We start from the raw sequence: 16,363 nt of genomic DNA, 5'->3' as shown, positions 1-16,363 counted from the left end.
CTACTCCCGGGGAAATTTCTCACGTGAGATTGCCGATAGGGCTGAATATACCTCTCGTTGCGGATGACAAACGCTGCATCCACATTGCTTTAAGCATAGAGGAAGGAATACCTAGAGACGCGACTTCGGTTGGTTTTTCTCTTCCACCCTACAAGCTGCAATGAGAGGAAAAACTCCACAGTGCTTATATGTGGTAGTTTTCCCGTGCATTTTAAATGGCACCAACACATTCAACTGTGGAGTTGAGCTCAAAACAATTAAAAACAATTTAAGTGCTCAGTAGGAAATAAATTCATAAAAAAATAATATAATAAATTCAAAACACGAACCTTTTTTTTTTATTTCTGTACATATTTATTGAAAGGTGGGTGTCTGGAGTGAGCTATTTGAGCTATTCAAGTTCATGTACAAACCAAAATCATGTTTAAATTCAAAGTTTGTGAGGACATCTACTGGTGAAAGGAAGGTATTAAACGAATTGTACTTTTCACACGTATTCACAGATAGGAAAACAAGAGAAAAATAAGAGAGATTATCTGAAATTAAATTTGCGGGTGTTTTAGGTAAGGGGGGTACGAGTCGGCTCTCTAGGTATTCCTTCCTCTATGGCTTTAAGAAGGTCGTCACTCAACTTGTTTCCAGCAAGATCGCGCATTTAATGCAAAAGCTGTGATGGTCTTTTATCACCTAAATCAATCAATAAAACAATCAAACTTTTTTGATTCTTTTTTCTTCAGAATCGACGAATCTTTCGATGAGCCTGCTTTTAAGGGTGTCATACATTTGCTCAGCTGGCGGTTGCAAAATAATATCACTTACCTCAGCCAGCACACTACTTTCTATGGACGCTACTACAGTGTGATATTTTGAAGTGTCAGCTGAAATACCTGAAATACCAGTGAAAAACTGGGATTCAATCTGGGAAAACCAAAGCTTAGATCTTATGCGCCAGAATGCTGGGACTCTTACCGACACTTTTTGAATCTCAGTTGCTGAGGGAAAACTTACGTTTTCTGACCAGGAAGTAAATGTAGGTGCAGCCACTGTGGTAGTTGGTGGTGCATTTTGAACAGTTGTACTCTGCGATGTTGTTAATGTCATAGTTATAAAATTTCGCGATTACACGTGTTGCACTACCTATGGCAAATTAAAATTTATAGATTTATCTATGAATACCGCTTCTGCTCGCGTGTTACTTAATACGGGATCACCACTTTGTGGAAGCGTAAGTTTAATCTTTTGAAATGAAAAAGAAGCCGTTTAAACAAATAACTGAATAAACAATAATTCATTTAGCTTTTAGTTTTAAGAAAATAGGTAATGTAATTTAATTAGAAAAGTGGAGTACATCAAAGTTAAAAATGCGAATGATTAACTTTATATTTTATAAACTGCAATGATCATCTGTATGCTAAGCTTTTGTTACAGCATTGCCAGATGAATGTTCGCTACAAAATCAACAATTAATAGGCACTAAAACAAAAATCGCGATCAATATATTTATAGCAGGTTGCTTAAGGTGGTAAGGTGTGCGACTAATGATTTGATGACTTCGGTTCAATCCCCGACCTGGTCGTAGTTTTTTTTTTTCTTGCCAAAACCCTACAAGTGCAGAATTTAAAACAATAAGGAAAACCCGATTGTTTTAATAAGGTTTCCTTCTTGGATGAAAACCATAGAGAAATCTAATTGTTTTTGTTCTTTTTTATGTGGTCTATTTTTCCCTGTGCATAGTCTAATCCCAGTTTATCTCAGACTGGGGTTTATCTAATGTTATTTGAATAGGATAAACCCCAGTCTTTCTTAAAGCTCCCAACTAACATTTCGGCTTCGGTAAAGGTATTACAAAAGCTACATTTCAGCTTCTTTTTTTTTCAAATAGCAGAAATGTCGGAGCTAAATTATTCAGTCAAAACCAAAAAAAAAAAAATTTCCGAGCTAGATTATTCAATGTATAAACCAAAAAACTGCCCGAGCTAGATTATTCAATTTCCAAATCAAAAATCAAAGTTCATTTACCGAAGCTTATCAGAAGAAAAAGTTTTCTTCGGTTAAGTTTTTCTTAACAGTATCTGAACAGCTTATTAGTTGTTAAACATGTTCAAACTTATATAAGCAATTAAATTCTGAAGCAAGTTATATACAAGCTATATGAAAAGCAATACCTGCGAGATTTCAATTTGCAGAAGCTGTTGTGTTAGTTAGGCTTAGACAGTGTCTATGAATATGGCCCTATGAAACTGATAAATCTTTAGAAAGAATTTTATAATTGACTGTATGATTACATTAGGATTCAATGATTGAAACATATCGAAAAATGTGGCGCTTTATGGAAAACAGAAAACCGTCAGTATTTACAACAACATACGAAGAAGGTATTAAACGTGTTCTAGAAGGTAACTACGCTTTTTTAATGGAATCAACAATGCTTGACTACATTGTACAAAGAGATTGTAATCTTACTCAAATCGGAGGACTTCTTGATGCCAAAGGTTTATTTTAACAAATTACACCTGCAAATCTGAAACACGTATGTTTAAAGGTTACGGAATAGCAACACCAATGGGGTCTCCATGGCGTGATAAAATTTCACTCACAATCCTTGAACTTCAAGAAAAAGGAGAGATTCAAATGTTATATGATAAATGGTGGAAAAATGCTGGTGAGACTTGCCTGCGTAAAGACAAAAGCAAACAATCAAAAGCGAACGCTTTGGGGCTTGATAACATAGGTAAGCTTACTTAAGGAAAAGGCTTTAATAACAATTTCTATAGAGAATTTAATTTAGACTTTTTCAAACTTAGGTGGAGTTTTCGTGGTTCTCGTTTGCGGACTTATTATTGCTGTTTGTATGTCGATTTATGAATTCCGGCAGCATAATAAGAAAATTTCTTCTGTGCCAGGAAATGCGATAAGACTATGCACCAGCGATGGAGATAATCAAATGACACGAGGGATCCAACAAACTCTTTGTGAGGAAATGGCAACAGAGTTCTGTTTTGCTTTGCGTTGCATGGGTCCAAGGCAACGACCAGCACTTAGTCGGAAATGTTCGAAATGTACATCACTGGCCGCATCTTCCGATTTCATAGATAATAATGAGATTTATGCAAAATCCCGAAAGTACTCATCTGTTCACAGAAAAATTCAGTCCAGCAATTACCGAAGTAACGGCGAAAACATTGATAAGCAAATTTTTCGAACACCGAGTAAATCTTTCAGTGAATTGAGTGCTACTCCGATGCCAGTAGGATGCCAGAATGAATGAAAAAGATTGTACCTTTACTAAAAATTCTTTATATTTTGTTGAAGAACATGATTTAATTTATGAAATATTAAAAAGAAGTTTTATTTCGTTTTTCTTAATATTTTAAATTTCTATTAAAATAAATTTCTGAATAAAGCATAAAGAGACCTTTTTTTTGATGCCCCATTCGATGGATTTGGAGTAAATTTTTAAAAATGTAGGTATTTTTTCTCGAAAACCTATTCAAATACATACATCAAAAGAAAGGTCTCTTTAAACCCTATTGATAAGTGAAAACCAAAATGAGGTCTCGTTCCAGAGTTATTTGAACCCAAAGATTTTTTTTTCTAAAATGTGGGAGCAGATATCTGCAAGACGCAGATCTGCAATTGACAATCGAAATATTTTTTTTAATGCTCAAAATGAACACTGGTTTGCAAGGATGTAGGAACGTATGCTGGAAACAAAAATAAAATAAAACAGTCTTTTTTTTTAATTTTATTTATTAAATTATTTCTCTTTTTTTTTGTAATATATTTTGTTCGCATTTTTTTTATTTTTTTTTTTTTTTTATTTTATTTTATTTTTTTTTTTTCATCTTCATTCTTTTGTATCTATTATATAGTGTACTCAATGTCGACGCTGACTACATTGTTTGCAATATTTTTTTTCTTTTGTATTCTGCTGTTTCTTATTATTAATTTTTTTTATAAATACATAATTGAATAATTCAGATATAGTTTTATTGTATTATTAAAAAAATTAATTTAATACTTTTGTATATATACATGTTCATATTAATGTCCTTAAGAATACGCATTTATTTAAAACAGAAAATTATATATATATATATATATATATAGATATATATATGTATATATAATAGATATATAAAATATATATATATCTGTATAAGCATTTAAGCTTAAAATAATTTTTGTTTTTGTTTGTTAAACTTATTTATTAATATTTGTTTATTAGTTTTTTATCCATGTAATTTGTAACTTTAATTAGGTTTTTTTTCACGTAAATTTATTTCTTCGTTCATTGTTTGTATCTTAAAAATAAATAGAAGAAAAAACAAAAAACTAATTGTGTACTTATTTTAGATCCATGCAGTTGAAAAGGTTATAATTCAAATACATACATACATATTCATATGATAATAAACTATGAAACATAGATCTCTCTCTCACATTTGGTAGAATTAGAATTTAAGTTTGAAATTTAATTTTCCAACATTTAATTCTTTATAAAACTTAGTTTTTTTTCGATTTTGTTTTTAATTAAAAATATGTTTTTCTTTAATTTAAATTTCTTTTTCATTTTTCTCTTCTCTGGGTTTTCGAAATAAAATGAGATTTTTTTTTATATAACAGTAAAAATATATAAATATGTACTAATAGTTAAAAAGAAAATTTTAATAAGATCTAAAATGCGGAAAAGTAATAAATTTAAATTTTATGTTGGACTTGCAGCTGAAGATTCTAAGAGTTTATGAGTCGTTGTGTTTGATCAAAGAATTCCAAAACCTAAAAATTGAATGAGAGTAATTTCTATTTTTGTAAGACTTTAGACTGTCCAAAATGAATAAAGTTGAATACGAAAATGAGAAATAAGGAGGTTAAAACAAATATACAAAGAAATTAATTAACTTAAAAGCAAGAATAAGAAAACTACAAATCAATTGTTCGTCTCAAATTTGTGTACATTTTCCAGACATTTAACATTCACCAAACAGATTTTTTAACTCGAATAAATTTTCATCCGAAATGTTTGTTTTCATCCAAAATTTCGAAAGCTGTCGTGAGTTTCACCCAAAGGTTATTTTCCCCTTTAAATGATTTCTTGTTCGTCTCTAAAATTTAATACAAGACGAAACAGTCAATTACACTTTGCATTTCGCCTGAAAAACAGTTCAGCAAAATGAGTGTTTAAGGGACATAAAAAACTTTTCATCCGAAATTGACACTAAGGGTCAATTGGGTGGAATTTTGTTCATGTCACCAAGTGCGCTAGTGAGCAATGTTCTTCTGGTTCTTATTATTTTGGGTTTAAACATAAGAATTTTTTTACATAGAATTCAAAATAGGTCTGAATAAGTTTTTAAAATAACACCCAATAACATATTTGCACACAAAGTGTATTAAAAAAATCACAAACAAAGGCAAACGCTGGGTGCCAACACAGAATTTTAAATTGTATGCCAGTCAATGGGTTGGGAAAAAAACTGAAAAACAGTGCGCTAAATAAAGAAAATTGTGTTTTAAGCAATTACTCTTCAAAGTGCATAATATCCATAATCCATATATGTAGGGGAGAGTGGGGCACTTTTGAACACGGGGCACATTTGAACACTGTATATAACATTTTAGATTATCAATCTTTTTTAGAAGTTATTCGATATTTGAACCCGTCAACACCATATCCAATCTATTTTACTCTGAGAAGCATAAATGGTATGAATTCCGTTTTTCTAAGTTATGTTTTAAATGAATTTTTCTTGTTTTTTGTATTTCTTTTGAACTAATAAATGTGATAAGATAACTATAGTTTAAATTTTAAGGTTATTTTTTCTGAATTTTTATTATTTTTTTGGTTCCTTGAATAGGATATAATAATCAATTTTGAGTTTGTGTACGTTCTTATTAAAAAACTAATAAAAAGTTGAGTGTTATTTATTCATTACAACGAAACTAATACTGCTGTTCAAAAGTGCCTCTTCCATGTTGAAAGCTGCCCCATACATGGAGCTTATATTGGTTAAACATCAAAATTTAATATAAATATTTCGTCAAACTAACCAAACGTTATTTTAAATTGAAGTTCAATGTTACTGTTCAATGATAGTAAACTTTACAGATCAAGAAAACGAACATATTTCGTTCAAGCAGCTGCGAAAGCAAAAAGTGTTCAAATGTGCCCCACTCTCCCCTACTATTTGTTTTTTTTTTTTTATTGGCCTTGCTCAAGCTTTAATACATTAGAATTTATCAACAAATGTAAAAATTAAAGTGGTACATTCTATGAGTACATACAAATTTTCTAAGAAAAAGAGTTGTAAATAGAATATGTTTTCTCTCTGTGTAGAAGCTTTTAAATAAAATCTTAGATTTAAGCCTCATAACAGCTTGAACCACCTGTCCAACACTTGAACTTGATAGAATGTGGGATTTTCGTCTCCTCTTAAGCCTTAAGTCGATCGTTTAAGATTCGATATCTCCTTTTCGAATTCGAAGCGAATATTTCCAATATTCCAGCCAAATGACAGCTGGATTTATTAGATTTATTTATGAAAACATGTACCGATTTTCTTTAGCTCTGAATTAAAATAAAATACATTAATTTTAAATGTACTATATTGTAATTTATTTATGCAGAAAGTCAGAACCATACATATTTCAGGAACAAAAAAAACCCAGGAAGTACCTACCTACGCTATTTTCTTCAGTGAACTTCCGCGCATTTGTTTTTATAATTTATTTGTTGTTGATAAACGTGCACAATTATAAGCAATTGAAAATTATTTGTTATTGAAAAACAACAGTAAAAATTTCTTTTGTCGCCGCCACGAAAAAAGTGTCGTAAATCGATGGGAAGATAAAACGATAGAGGCGAAAGCGAAAACAATAATACAAAACTTGACATTCGCCTCCTTAAACGATCGACTTCGTATTCCATAAATCAGGCCACAGTTCGGAATGCGAGGTCAGATCAGTTCCTGTGTAAAAATATGTTTGCATTCAAATTCTACTCTTTATATAAAGTTTTTATCTCTTAAATTTTGGACATGTGTTCATACTCTTTGAACAGAGTGAAGACACAAACCCAACCCAGGTTGCTTTGCATCTCATGACCATTAAAATTATTTTTTTATTGCGAATATGTTTTCAATTTTATTTATTTCGCAGAAAAAAGATAAACGAAAAACGAAAAATAATACCTAAATAAAGTCAAATTGTGTAAGCAGAACAACAAAATATGAATAAACAAGACAAAAAGTAAAAAAAAAAAAATAGGGAGATTTCGTTTGTTTAATATTTTTGTTTAACAACATTTAAACATAAAACATGTGTAACTGGTTATTTTGCTGTTTGGTTTTTTGTTTTATTATTTTTATATTTATATATATATTTACAACGATGAAATTTTATACGTGCGTTTGTGTTTATTGGAACTTTCACAACTGAACAGATCTTCATTTATGTGTAATGAGATAAGTTTTTTTTATTATTTTATTATTTTTTTAATTTATTTTATTTATTTATTTAACAGTGTTTTGTTTTTTTCTTCTATTACTTAGTACTTTTACATAAAAACTAAATATAAGTGTATATATGTATATAAAAAACAGTCATTCTCACATTCAAAATTATATTAAACAGTTTACTTCATTTGAATATAAACAGGTTGTTTCCAATTTAACCCACGACTGAATTAATTTTCTGTTCGGGATCTAACTTTTAAAAGATTACAACGATTATCACAAATGAGCTGTTAAGAGTAGGGAATTTAGCGACCATAAACTCCTCTGGATCAATATTACAACACATCTCGCCTAAATTTGTAAACGTTAAATGTTTCAAAAAGCTTACCAATAACGTCCCAAAAATACACTTTTATGTGTCACAAAACTGTCTTGCATCATTGAACTGCATCTGGTAATTTCATTACGCAATAACACTGCGAGTTTATATAAAAGTTTGATACATTGTATTACCCTGAAGATGGACATACAAGCGGAAGCACATTTCATATTCCATCTGTTTCCATTTATTTTTATATCAAATGCATTCGAAACTGATGAAAACCAGACCAAGGCCTATCACTAAAAATTCATGTTGCAAAAAATACTGCTCGACGTTGAAATAAATCAGCAGTTGGTATTGCAACTACGTATTTTTTTAGTTCATTATTAGAGCCTTATTTTGACTTGCGAACCGCTAGAAAAATTTGGCGAATCAAACTTATTGAGCCATTGTCACATCATTTTATTTAATTTGACTGCATTGCGGGCTGATCCTCGTAGTTTTCTAATCGGAATACCATGAGTGTTTTCCAAATTGACTCGCGAGTCATAATGACATGACATGAATTTTGAAAACAGTTTAAAGTGAAGTATCTTTGGCCCCAGATTTTGGACAAAAAAAATTGAAGCTTGATAATTTGTGTGCTTGCAGGTGATGGTTTGATCCAGAATTTTTGAGCTACAAGAGTTTTTCTATGAAGAGATAATATTGAAATTGCCCTGCAATTCCTCAAGAAGGATCGCCAATTTATTCCCCATTCCCTTAAACTCTTTGGTTTGATCGCCCGAATATTTTTACATCAAAATTTGACGCCGGTAAAATTGAAACTACATTGTACATAAATCATTCTAATTCATTTGTGAACAACGACAACCGTACATTTAAATCTTGTTGTTTTGTATTTAATTATTTTTATTTAACTCTCAAATAATTCGTTTTCATTTTGTTGTTTACTTGAAATTCAAATCATACAGCATAATTCATATTTTTTTTCTGTTATTCTCACAATTATTATTATTTTTTTTATATTTATTTACAGATTTTACTCTTAAGAGAAAACAACATTCTATTTATCGTTTAGGATATAATAAAATTTAATAAATAATACAAAAAATACATGATTAACGAGCTAATTAAAAAAATAAAAATTGTAAGTAAACGCTTTAAATTGTTTTATTTTTTTTTTTTGTATTATCAAAATTAAATTTGGAAAATAAAAACAATTATTTTTTCTTTTTTATACTAAAGTTGGATCAATATGGACCAATTTAATATCATTTTTTGTTGTTTCGGCATAAAAGGTAACTTGTTTCTTGTTTGCTTTCTTTTTTTTTTCCATTTATTTTGTATTTTTCATAAATATGTATATTGTGTGTTTTGTTTTCTATTTTTGCTATCTTTATTGTTACCTTTTTTTAATTGAACTAATGTGTATACCATACAAAACAAAAATGAAAAGAAAGAAATGATGACAAAATTAGTTCTGAATTTTAAATTTTCTTTATTTTTTAAAATATATATTTTTTTCTTTTGTATTTTATGTTGTAATATAAAAAGAAAAAGCAAATGTTTTTGTATATGTTTTATGATTTTTATAGGTGTGTTCTTGTATTTATTTTTAATTTTTATTTTAGACAAATTTAAATCCGTTGCCTGTTTTTTTCTTATTTAAAAAAAATATCCTAAGTAAAAATCATTTCCATAACTGTAAGAAAATAAAAGAAATATACATAAATAAAACAAAAATCTTTATTACAACAGAAAAACGACAAATATAGACAAGAGGCAGAAAATATAAGTAATATACATAAATTAAAAAATAAATTGATAATGAAATTAAAAAATAAAGTTGAATCATATTTTTGTTTATCTAGAGTTCATTTAATTGAATACTTATATCACTATCACCACAGCTTATATCGCTTTTGATATTAAACAAATTAATAAATTTAAAAAAAGAATTGGATGTAGTTTTTTTTATTTGTTATCATGAACAACCAGAAGCATTTTAAAGGACTTCTATCGGAAATATAATTTTGTTTCAATCAATATATGAAAACTAATTTATATCCTTTAAATTTTATAAATAAATATTAGGAAGTATTCCAATGATGCAAAAATTATTTATCTGTATAATATATTAAAATGTCAGAATCCGTAGTATTTTTTTTTTTTTTTTAATAACAGTGTATTACAAATGTAAGCAATCAATTTGAAGAAATTTCAAAAACGAATCCCATGTATTTCTGAAATTTGATGTGTGAATTATGTGGGTGATGCATTTATTTTTACATTTACATGAAACATAAAATTGGGTGTCATAAGAACCCTAGACCAGTCATGTAGTTCGCTATAACCCAAGTTAGATGCAAACGCCCTATCTTCCCTGTACTGATTGACAATCTTTACTGGACAAAGTGTAGCAAGGCTCAATATGTTTAATTCAACCCCCAAAACGTTGTGTCTTCAAGTCGTTCTCAACTATCTTCTTTGTACTTTGTATAAAGAGAATAAAATTGTCTTTAAAAATGAAACAAATACGTTCTATCCTTCTATCCTTATTAAGCCTAGTAGGCTCCTGAAGAGAAACGAAAACTCATACAAAAACAGCACGACAAAAATCCTAAACCAAAAAAAATCGTTATGCTCTATGGGCGAAATTCACAATTTTACTAGATTATTGGATTATTAATTAGATCGAACATTTTTTTTTGAATTTTTTTAAATGCATGAGATGGAAGAAAGAAACGCTGACGACACACAGTGGGACGACCCATACCAATAAATACGTTTGAGGTACTTTTGAGTGATTGATATATTTAGGTTCAAACTGCATCAAAATAATTTGCATTGACCAATTAGTACAATAGTTATAGAGAGCCAAACATTGTCAAGTTAGATTTTTTTTTTCGTGCTGAAAAATCAGGTTTTAATTTGTATTACTCCCAAATTTTGTGTGCCATAAAAAATTAATTTAATAATGGATAATAAAACTCATCAATGTATTCAAATTAATATTTAATATTAAATAAATTTTTCTTTTTATTGTATTTTTTTTTTTTTTTATTTATGATTTTGCAAGTGTGGATGGAAAAAATAATTTTTTACTTTAAGTAAGATTTTCTTTTTTATATCTAAAAGGCTCTCTAGAGTTTTTTTGGTTTTATACTCAGTAAAGTGTCCTCTAAATGAATCAAGAAAAAAATCTTGCGGCAATTTTGCGCCAAGTACTTCAAATATAATTTTTTAAGGTTCAACCCCCTGTATCAAAAATGGCCAAATGCTAGAAACTTCGCTGGATGGGGCTAGAACAAGCAAATTTGATAACGTGTGTTTGAAAATTCATCAATTTCTTCGCTTAGAGGAGTCAACAGAAGAAGTGGAAGCTCAAATAAAGGAAGTTACAAAATTTTATTGCCTCAAGGTAAAATAGAAGTGGGAGCAGTCTTCTAGAGGACTCCATCGGTTCATGAGCGCTAACGAATAATGGCTGAATTCTTATCTGAATATAACTACAGATATACTTGATTGCGTAAGTGTAAACATTAGTTTAAAACAAAAAAAATGCTCATTAAACCAATATTATTTATAACATTTTACCGGTTAAATCAAAAATGATGGGATTAAGGTCTTTAAAAATGCAAAAATACTTAGCAGTTGTCAAATTAACAGTCAAAAACTTTCCATATATTAAATTATGATCGATATATATACCAATATTTATCAAAAAATTGTACAGATCTTATTTTTGCCCTAGAACTTAACCCGGACATCGACACTTAATAAAAAGTTTTATTTTTCTATTTTGTTATTTTCTTTTTTGTTTGATTATTCAAATTATAATGTTTTAATATTTATGCTATAGTCACTCCTATTCTACATAAATTTAAATTAGCTAAAAGAAGAGACAAAATGATAATAAAGAGAATATCAAAAAAAAAATTCGCTGCTCGACTCTTTTAATTAAATAAAAATGAATTTCCTTGCTAAAACGTTTCCATTTTTTTGGTTTTCAAGTTTAATTCATATATTAATGTGTAAATAGACGTCTTAATGCAACTTTGCGTAGTTTCAGTCACTTAAACACAAGATATTAGAAAAACCGATTTTTCTATATATTCGTCCCACTGTGCGACATCGCGAGTGCAAAAAAAAATTATTTTTATTTTTATTTTTTTTTTCTGGATTTCTTTCACACATTGGGTCTATCTCAAGAAAATGTTCTTTTACTAAACAAAATATTGCAGCCAAAAATGTTTTAGTTACTCTATTTTTTATATTTTAACAAAAAATCCGTAAAATTGTTGAATTTGATTTAATAAATTATATTAAAAAAAAATTTTGAAAAAATAATAATTTTTTTCTTTAAATGGATAATTCTAAAGCGATCACAATCATAATGCCCCCATTTAACTATTAGGTACGTCATAAAATTCAACAAATCATGTCGACGCATTGGTTAGCTGCAATTCAATGGAATTCTTTTTTTTTGTATACAAACCGATAATTTTTGGAATTACTTAAAACTCATCTTTGAAGAAACTAGAATTAAATCTCAGTCACAATCCTAAAAAATCGCACCTGAAATAATTGGATTCGAAAAGCTTTGGAATGCTCAACTCGTTTCTTGTTCGGCCCCAAAAATTTAAGAAAAGTTTACGAGAAAAAAAAAGTTGAATAATAACACTGTGCAAGTTTTTTTCAACAAATTTTTTGAGACAAGTGCGCTGTTGACTGTTCCAGCTATTTCGGAGCTGAGAAATCGATTGGCATCATTAGTTTTTCGATTTATCGGTACGACTTCGAACAAATTTTTTTCGGAAGTTTTTATAATAATCTAAAGCATTTTGCCCGGTTTAAATTCATTTTCTTGTTTATTTTGCTATTTATTCTGCTTAAACGTTATTTACTACCAGCATAAAGAAAAATAAACAATTTTAGCAAGTTTTTGTTGAAAAAAATTCAAGAAATTTGGATTTTTTTCCATTGTTATCGTTTTATTATTTTTTAGTGGAGTAACTAAAGCAAATAGATCCAATTTTTATAATTTCTGTTCTTAAACGCCGGTAATGAAAAATACTTTAAAACCTATGTGTTTTTTTTTAATTCCATAAATAAAATGATGTATAAAGATTATTTAGATTATTTACAAAAAAAAAAATTGTATGGGAGTGAAGGATAAGATTAAATCGTTTAGGCGGTAGAATCAATTTTCTCACAAATCGGCTTCAAATGAAAAAAAAGTTATTACAACACAACGGCAACACATTCATTACTAAAGATATATATTTTTACAAAGCCATTAGTTTATGTTGGTAGTTAATAACGTTTGAGCAGAATAAATAGTAATATAAACAAGAAAAATTACTTTAAACCGGGCAAAATTCTTAAAATTATTGAAAAAATTTCCGAAAAAAATTTTGTTCGAAGTCGTACCGATAAATCGAAAAACTAATGATGCCAATCGACTTCTAAGGTCCGAAATAGAGGGAAACAGTCAACAGCGCACTTGTCAAAGATTTTGACTTGCACAGTGTAATAAACATTTTAAACAAGAAATATCAATTGAGAAATTAATGTTTATAATTCGGAGTCTACTCAGGGTTAAGTCTGTAGTGAAAAACTGGCCCTTAGAGTTTTATTTTGCCTCCTTTCGATGCCAAAAATGATCTAAATAAATCCCATGGTTTTTTTTACACATGGTTTACAACAATTTTTTCTAACAACGGCTTTTAATACTATAAAATTCGAAATTTAATAATTAATAATTATTGCAATTTTAAAATTTCCAGAAATTTAAGCTATATAAAAATCTATTCATGTACATTTTCTGTTCAGAATGCACGTCGAGAATTATTTCGAAATAGCTTAAGTATGTTTTACTCGAATCGTTCTGTTATTTTCTTTTCACCGAAATACACGAACTGATCTTGCATTAAGCTTTTAAATTAAATAAATAAAAAAAAAACGTAGCTTGCGAATTTATTTTACCTTTTTAGGATTCAAAAGATTTTAATTCAAATTTTATTAAATGTGATGCTGATATAAAGAATCTTCATGTTTTTTTTTTAGTTTCTTAGTAAAACTTTTTGTTACTTTGCACAAGTAACAAAAATTGTTATAAAAGTTTATTTAAATTATAACAGTTTGCCTGTCTGTTTGTATTTTTCTGTTTTTAATTAATTTATTTTTTTGCTAAATTTTATTTTTGTACAATATAAAATTCAAAGAAAGTGAAAAATATTATAATTGATGTGAGTTGAAGCATTGACGATATTTTTTACACACGGACGGAAATTTAGTATTCATAATTTATGTAAAATGTTAAATAATTAAACTTGTGTTTTTTTAGGATCAGATGAATAAGTTAATAATAATAAAAAATAATTCAAATTTTAAGGCATTTTGAAATAAGAATCCCTTGACGTCATCATAAAATAAAATAAAATAAAATAAAATAAAATAAAATAAAAAAAAATAAAAAAAAATAATATAAATTTAAATAAAAAAAAAAATAAAATAAAATAAAGTAAAATGAAATGAAATAAAATAATATAAATTTAAATTAAAAAAATAATATAAATTTAAATAAAAAAAATAAAATAAATTAAATAGTCATTAAAAAATAAGACACACTCAAGAAATAAAAACACAAAATAATTAAATATGTATGCTGATCAAATTACTAACTTGTTTCTTGTAGATTAATTAATATTTTAATGCAGGATTCAGTTATATTATTTATTGTAATTATTTGCAAAATTCGATGTAAGTATATGCAAATGACCTAGAACGTTTAAGACATTATTGTAAAACACATGCAACAAAAATATGTTTTTTAAGACATATCGAATCAAAATGAAAAATGTAATGTGGCAACAAAATTTGATCGTTTAACGAGATTCTTGAATGTAACACACACTTTAGAACTTTCTAGAGGACAATAAAATTATAGCGTCCATAAAGAAAAAAAAAAAGAAAATTTAAGTCTGATACCAACGAATTTGTTCCAGACTTTTTGTTTAGCATCGAAACATGCTGTGCGGCATACACAGTTATAATACTTAGTGTTGCCCGTTATTTTATAAATAGCTCATATCCTAACTCAGTTTTTGTTTAAATTTTTCATTCATCATAAATGTCATAAATACAAATCAATTGTAGGTACATATCTAGAATTCATCATTTATTTTATGAGAATCTCACAACTAACCCTACTTTAACTAATTATCTTTAATCTTCTTAAAATTATTTCATTTGTAGAAAGTAATCCTAAAATATTGTTTACAATACAATATCAACCTGATCTTAAATCCACTTTATTTGGGGGAAACTTTTTTAAACTTTTCGTAATTCCAAGAGCGATGAAATATCATAATCAGAATTTTCGAACACAGCTTATCTAACGTCTTGCGAGGAAGTGACAAATTCGTCCCTAAGAAAAGGCAAACCTATCTCATTTCATTGAATGTCGAAAAAAAAACAAAAAAGATGTCAAATAGAGAAATTTTATTGATTGCAATTGATTCTAGCATTCAGAAAAATAAAAAAAAAAAAAAAAAACGAAATAAGATAGGGAAAATTTTAAGTAGGGGATTTCGATGGCTATTAATTGAACCCTGTTTTTGATAGTAAATAGTTGAATTTCAAGTACATACATTATAGCCTAAAGAGCCGGCAGCATATTTTGGCAGTTTTGGTATAACCGAAATTCGAGTGTGCAAATATCTAAATATGCACCACAGTATGTTAACGGAAAAAGTCTGGCAGTGATCTTTTTCAGCTTTCCCTTGCCAGACGCATCCAAAGTGCAGGTAAAAATCAACTTTTGGCGTTTTGGTATAACCGATTAAGTGATACACCAAAAAATCATAAAAAATCCCCTGATTTCAAAAATGTGGGTAACAGAAGTTTTTTTTCAGCTCCTCCAGACCGCTTTAAAGCATTCTGAAGTGCATTTTTCTAATAAAAAACCTAGTTACTTATTTTCTGTTAGGTATAACCGTATGATGTTAACAAATTAACATTCTATGTCTATTCCTGGTTTAGAAAATATAAGTTTAAGTCAGATATTTTTCAGCCTTCCCTCTGCCAGACGCCCTTAAAGGTTTCCCAAACACATTTTTCCATACAAAAAACACCTAGTTTCTGTTTTTTTCTTATAAAATTGAAATAATATTTTTTTTGTTTAGAGTAACCATATGATGGCCAAATATTAACATTCTCTGCCTTTTTCTGATTTAGAAAATATAAGTTTAAGTCAGATATTTTTCAGCCTTCCCTCTGCCAGACGCCCTAAAAGGTATCTCAATAGTACGGAAAAGTTTTTGTTATATGGGGGTCTGGAAAAAAAATCCGAAATGTATATTGACTTTAGGGCTCGAAAGAGAAAAAAGACACGAGTCTAAAAGCACATTTTATACAATCAATTTTATAAGAAAAAAACAGAAACTAGGTGTTTTTTGTATTGAAAAATGTGTTTGGGAAACCTTTAAAGGCGTCTGGCAGAGGGAAGGCTGAAAAATATCTGACTTAAACTTATATTTTCTAAACCAGGAATAGACATAGAATGTTAATTTGTTAACAT

At 28.4% G+C, this 16,363-nt stretch overlaps 2 protein-coding genes across 4 annotated transcripts in view; one reads left to right on the top strand and one right to left on the bottom strand.

The window, feature by feature from the left end:
- The window catches only part of LOC129920711 (glutamate receptor ionotropic, kainate 2), a 33,469-nt gene extending 30,055 nt beyond the window's left edge, over nt 1-3,414 (top strand). Inside the window, exons 10-12 of one of the 2 annotated variants that reach the window (XM_056002250.1) lie at nt 2,291-2,492; nt 2,543-2,731; nt 2,805-3,414. In XM_056002250.1, coding sequence (XP_055858225.1) covers nt 2,291-2,492; nt 2,543-2,731; nt 2,805-3,268 — 855 coding nt within the window. In that variant the 3' untranslated portion in view covers nt 3,269-3,414. The remainder of the gene's footprint in view (nt 1-2,290; nt 2,493-2,542; nt 2,732-2,804) is intronic. The other variant, XM_056002249.1, reaches the window with a different exon arrangement.
- An 812-nt stretch (nt 3,415-4,226) lies between these two features.
- Nucleotides 4,227-16,363, bottom strand: part of LOC129920714 (single-stranded DNA-binding protein 3) — a 49,758-nt gene continuing 37,621 nt past the window's right edge. The window contains exon 15 of one of the 2 annotated variants that reach the window (XM_056002255.1): nt 4,227-4,779. In XM_056002255.1, the coding sequence (XP_055858230.1) occupies nt 4,735-4,779 (45 nt within the window). In that variant the 3' untranslated portion in view covers nt 4,227-4,734. Of the gene's footprint in view, nt 4,780-9,257; nt 9,482-16,363 lie in introns of those variants that run through there. The other variant, XM_056002258.1, reaches the window with a different exon arrangement.

Source organism: Episyrphus balteatus, chromosome X (genome assembly GCF_945859705.1).
Source record: "Episyrphus balteatus chromosome X, idEpiBalt1.1, whole genome shotgun sequence".
NCBI classification, from domain to species: domain Eukaryota; kingdom Metazoa; phylum Arthropoda; class Insecta; order Diptera; family Syrphidae; genus Episyrphus; species Episyrphus balteatus.
Note: the sequence above shows the minus strand (reverse complement) of the source record. Positions and strands in the feature narration are given on the sequence as shown.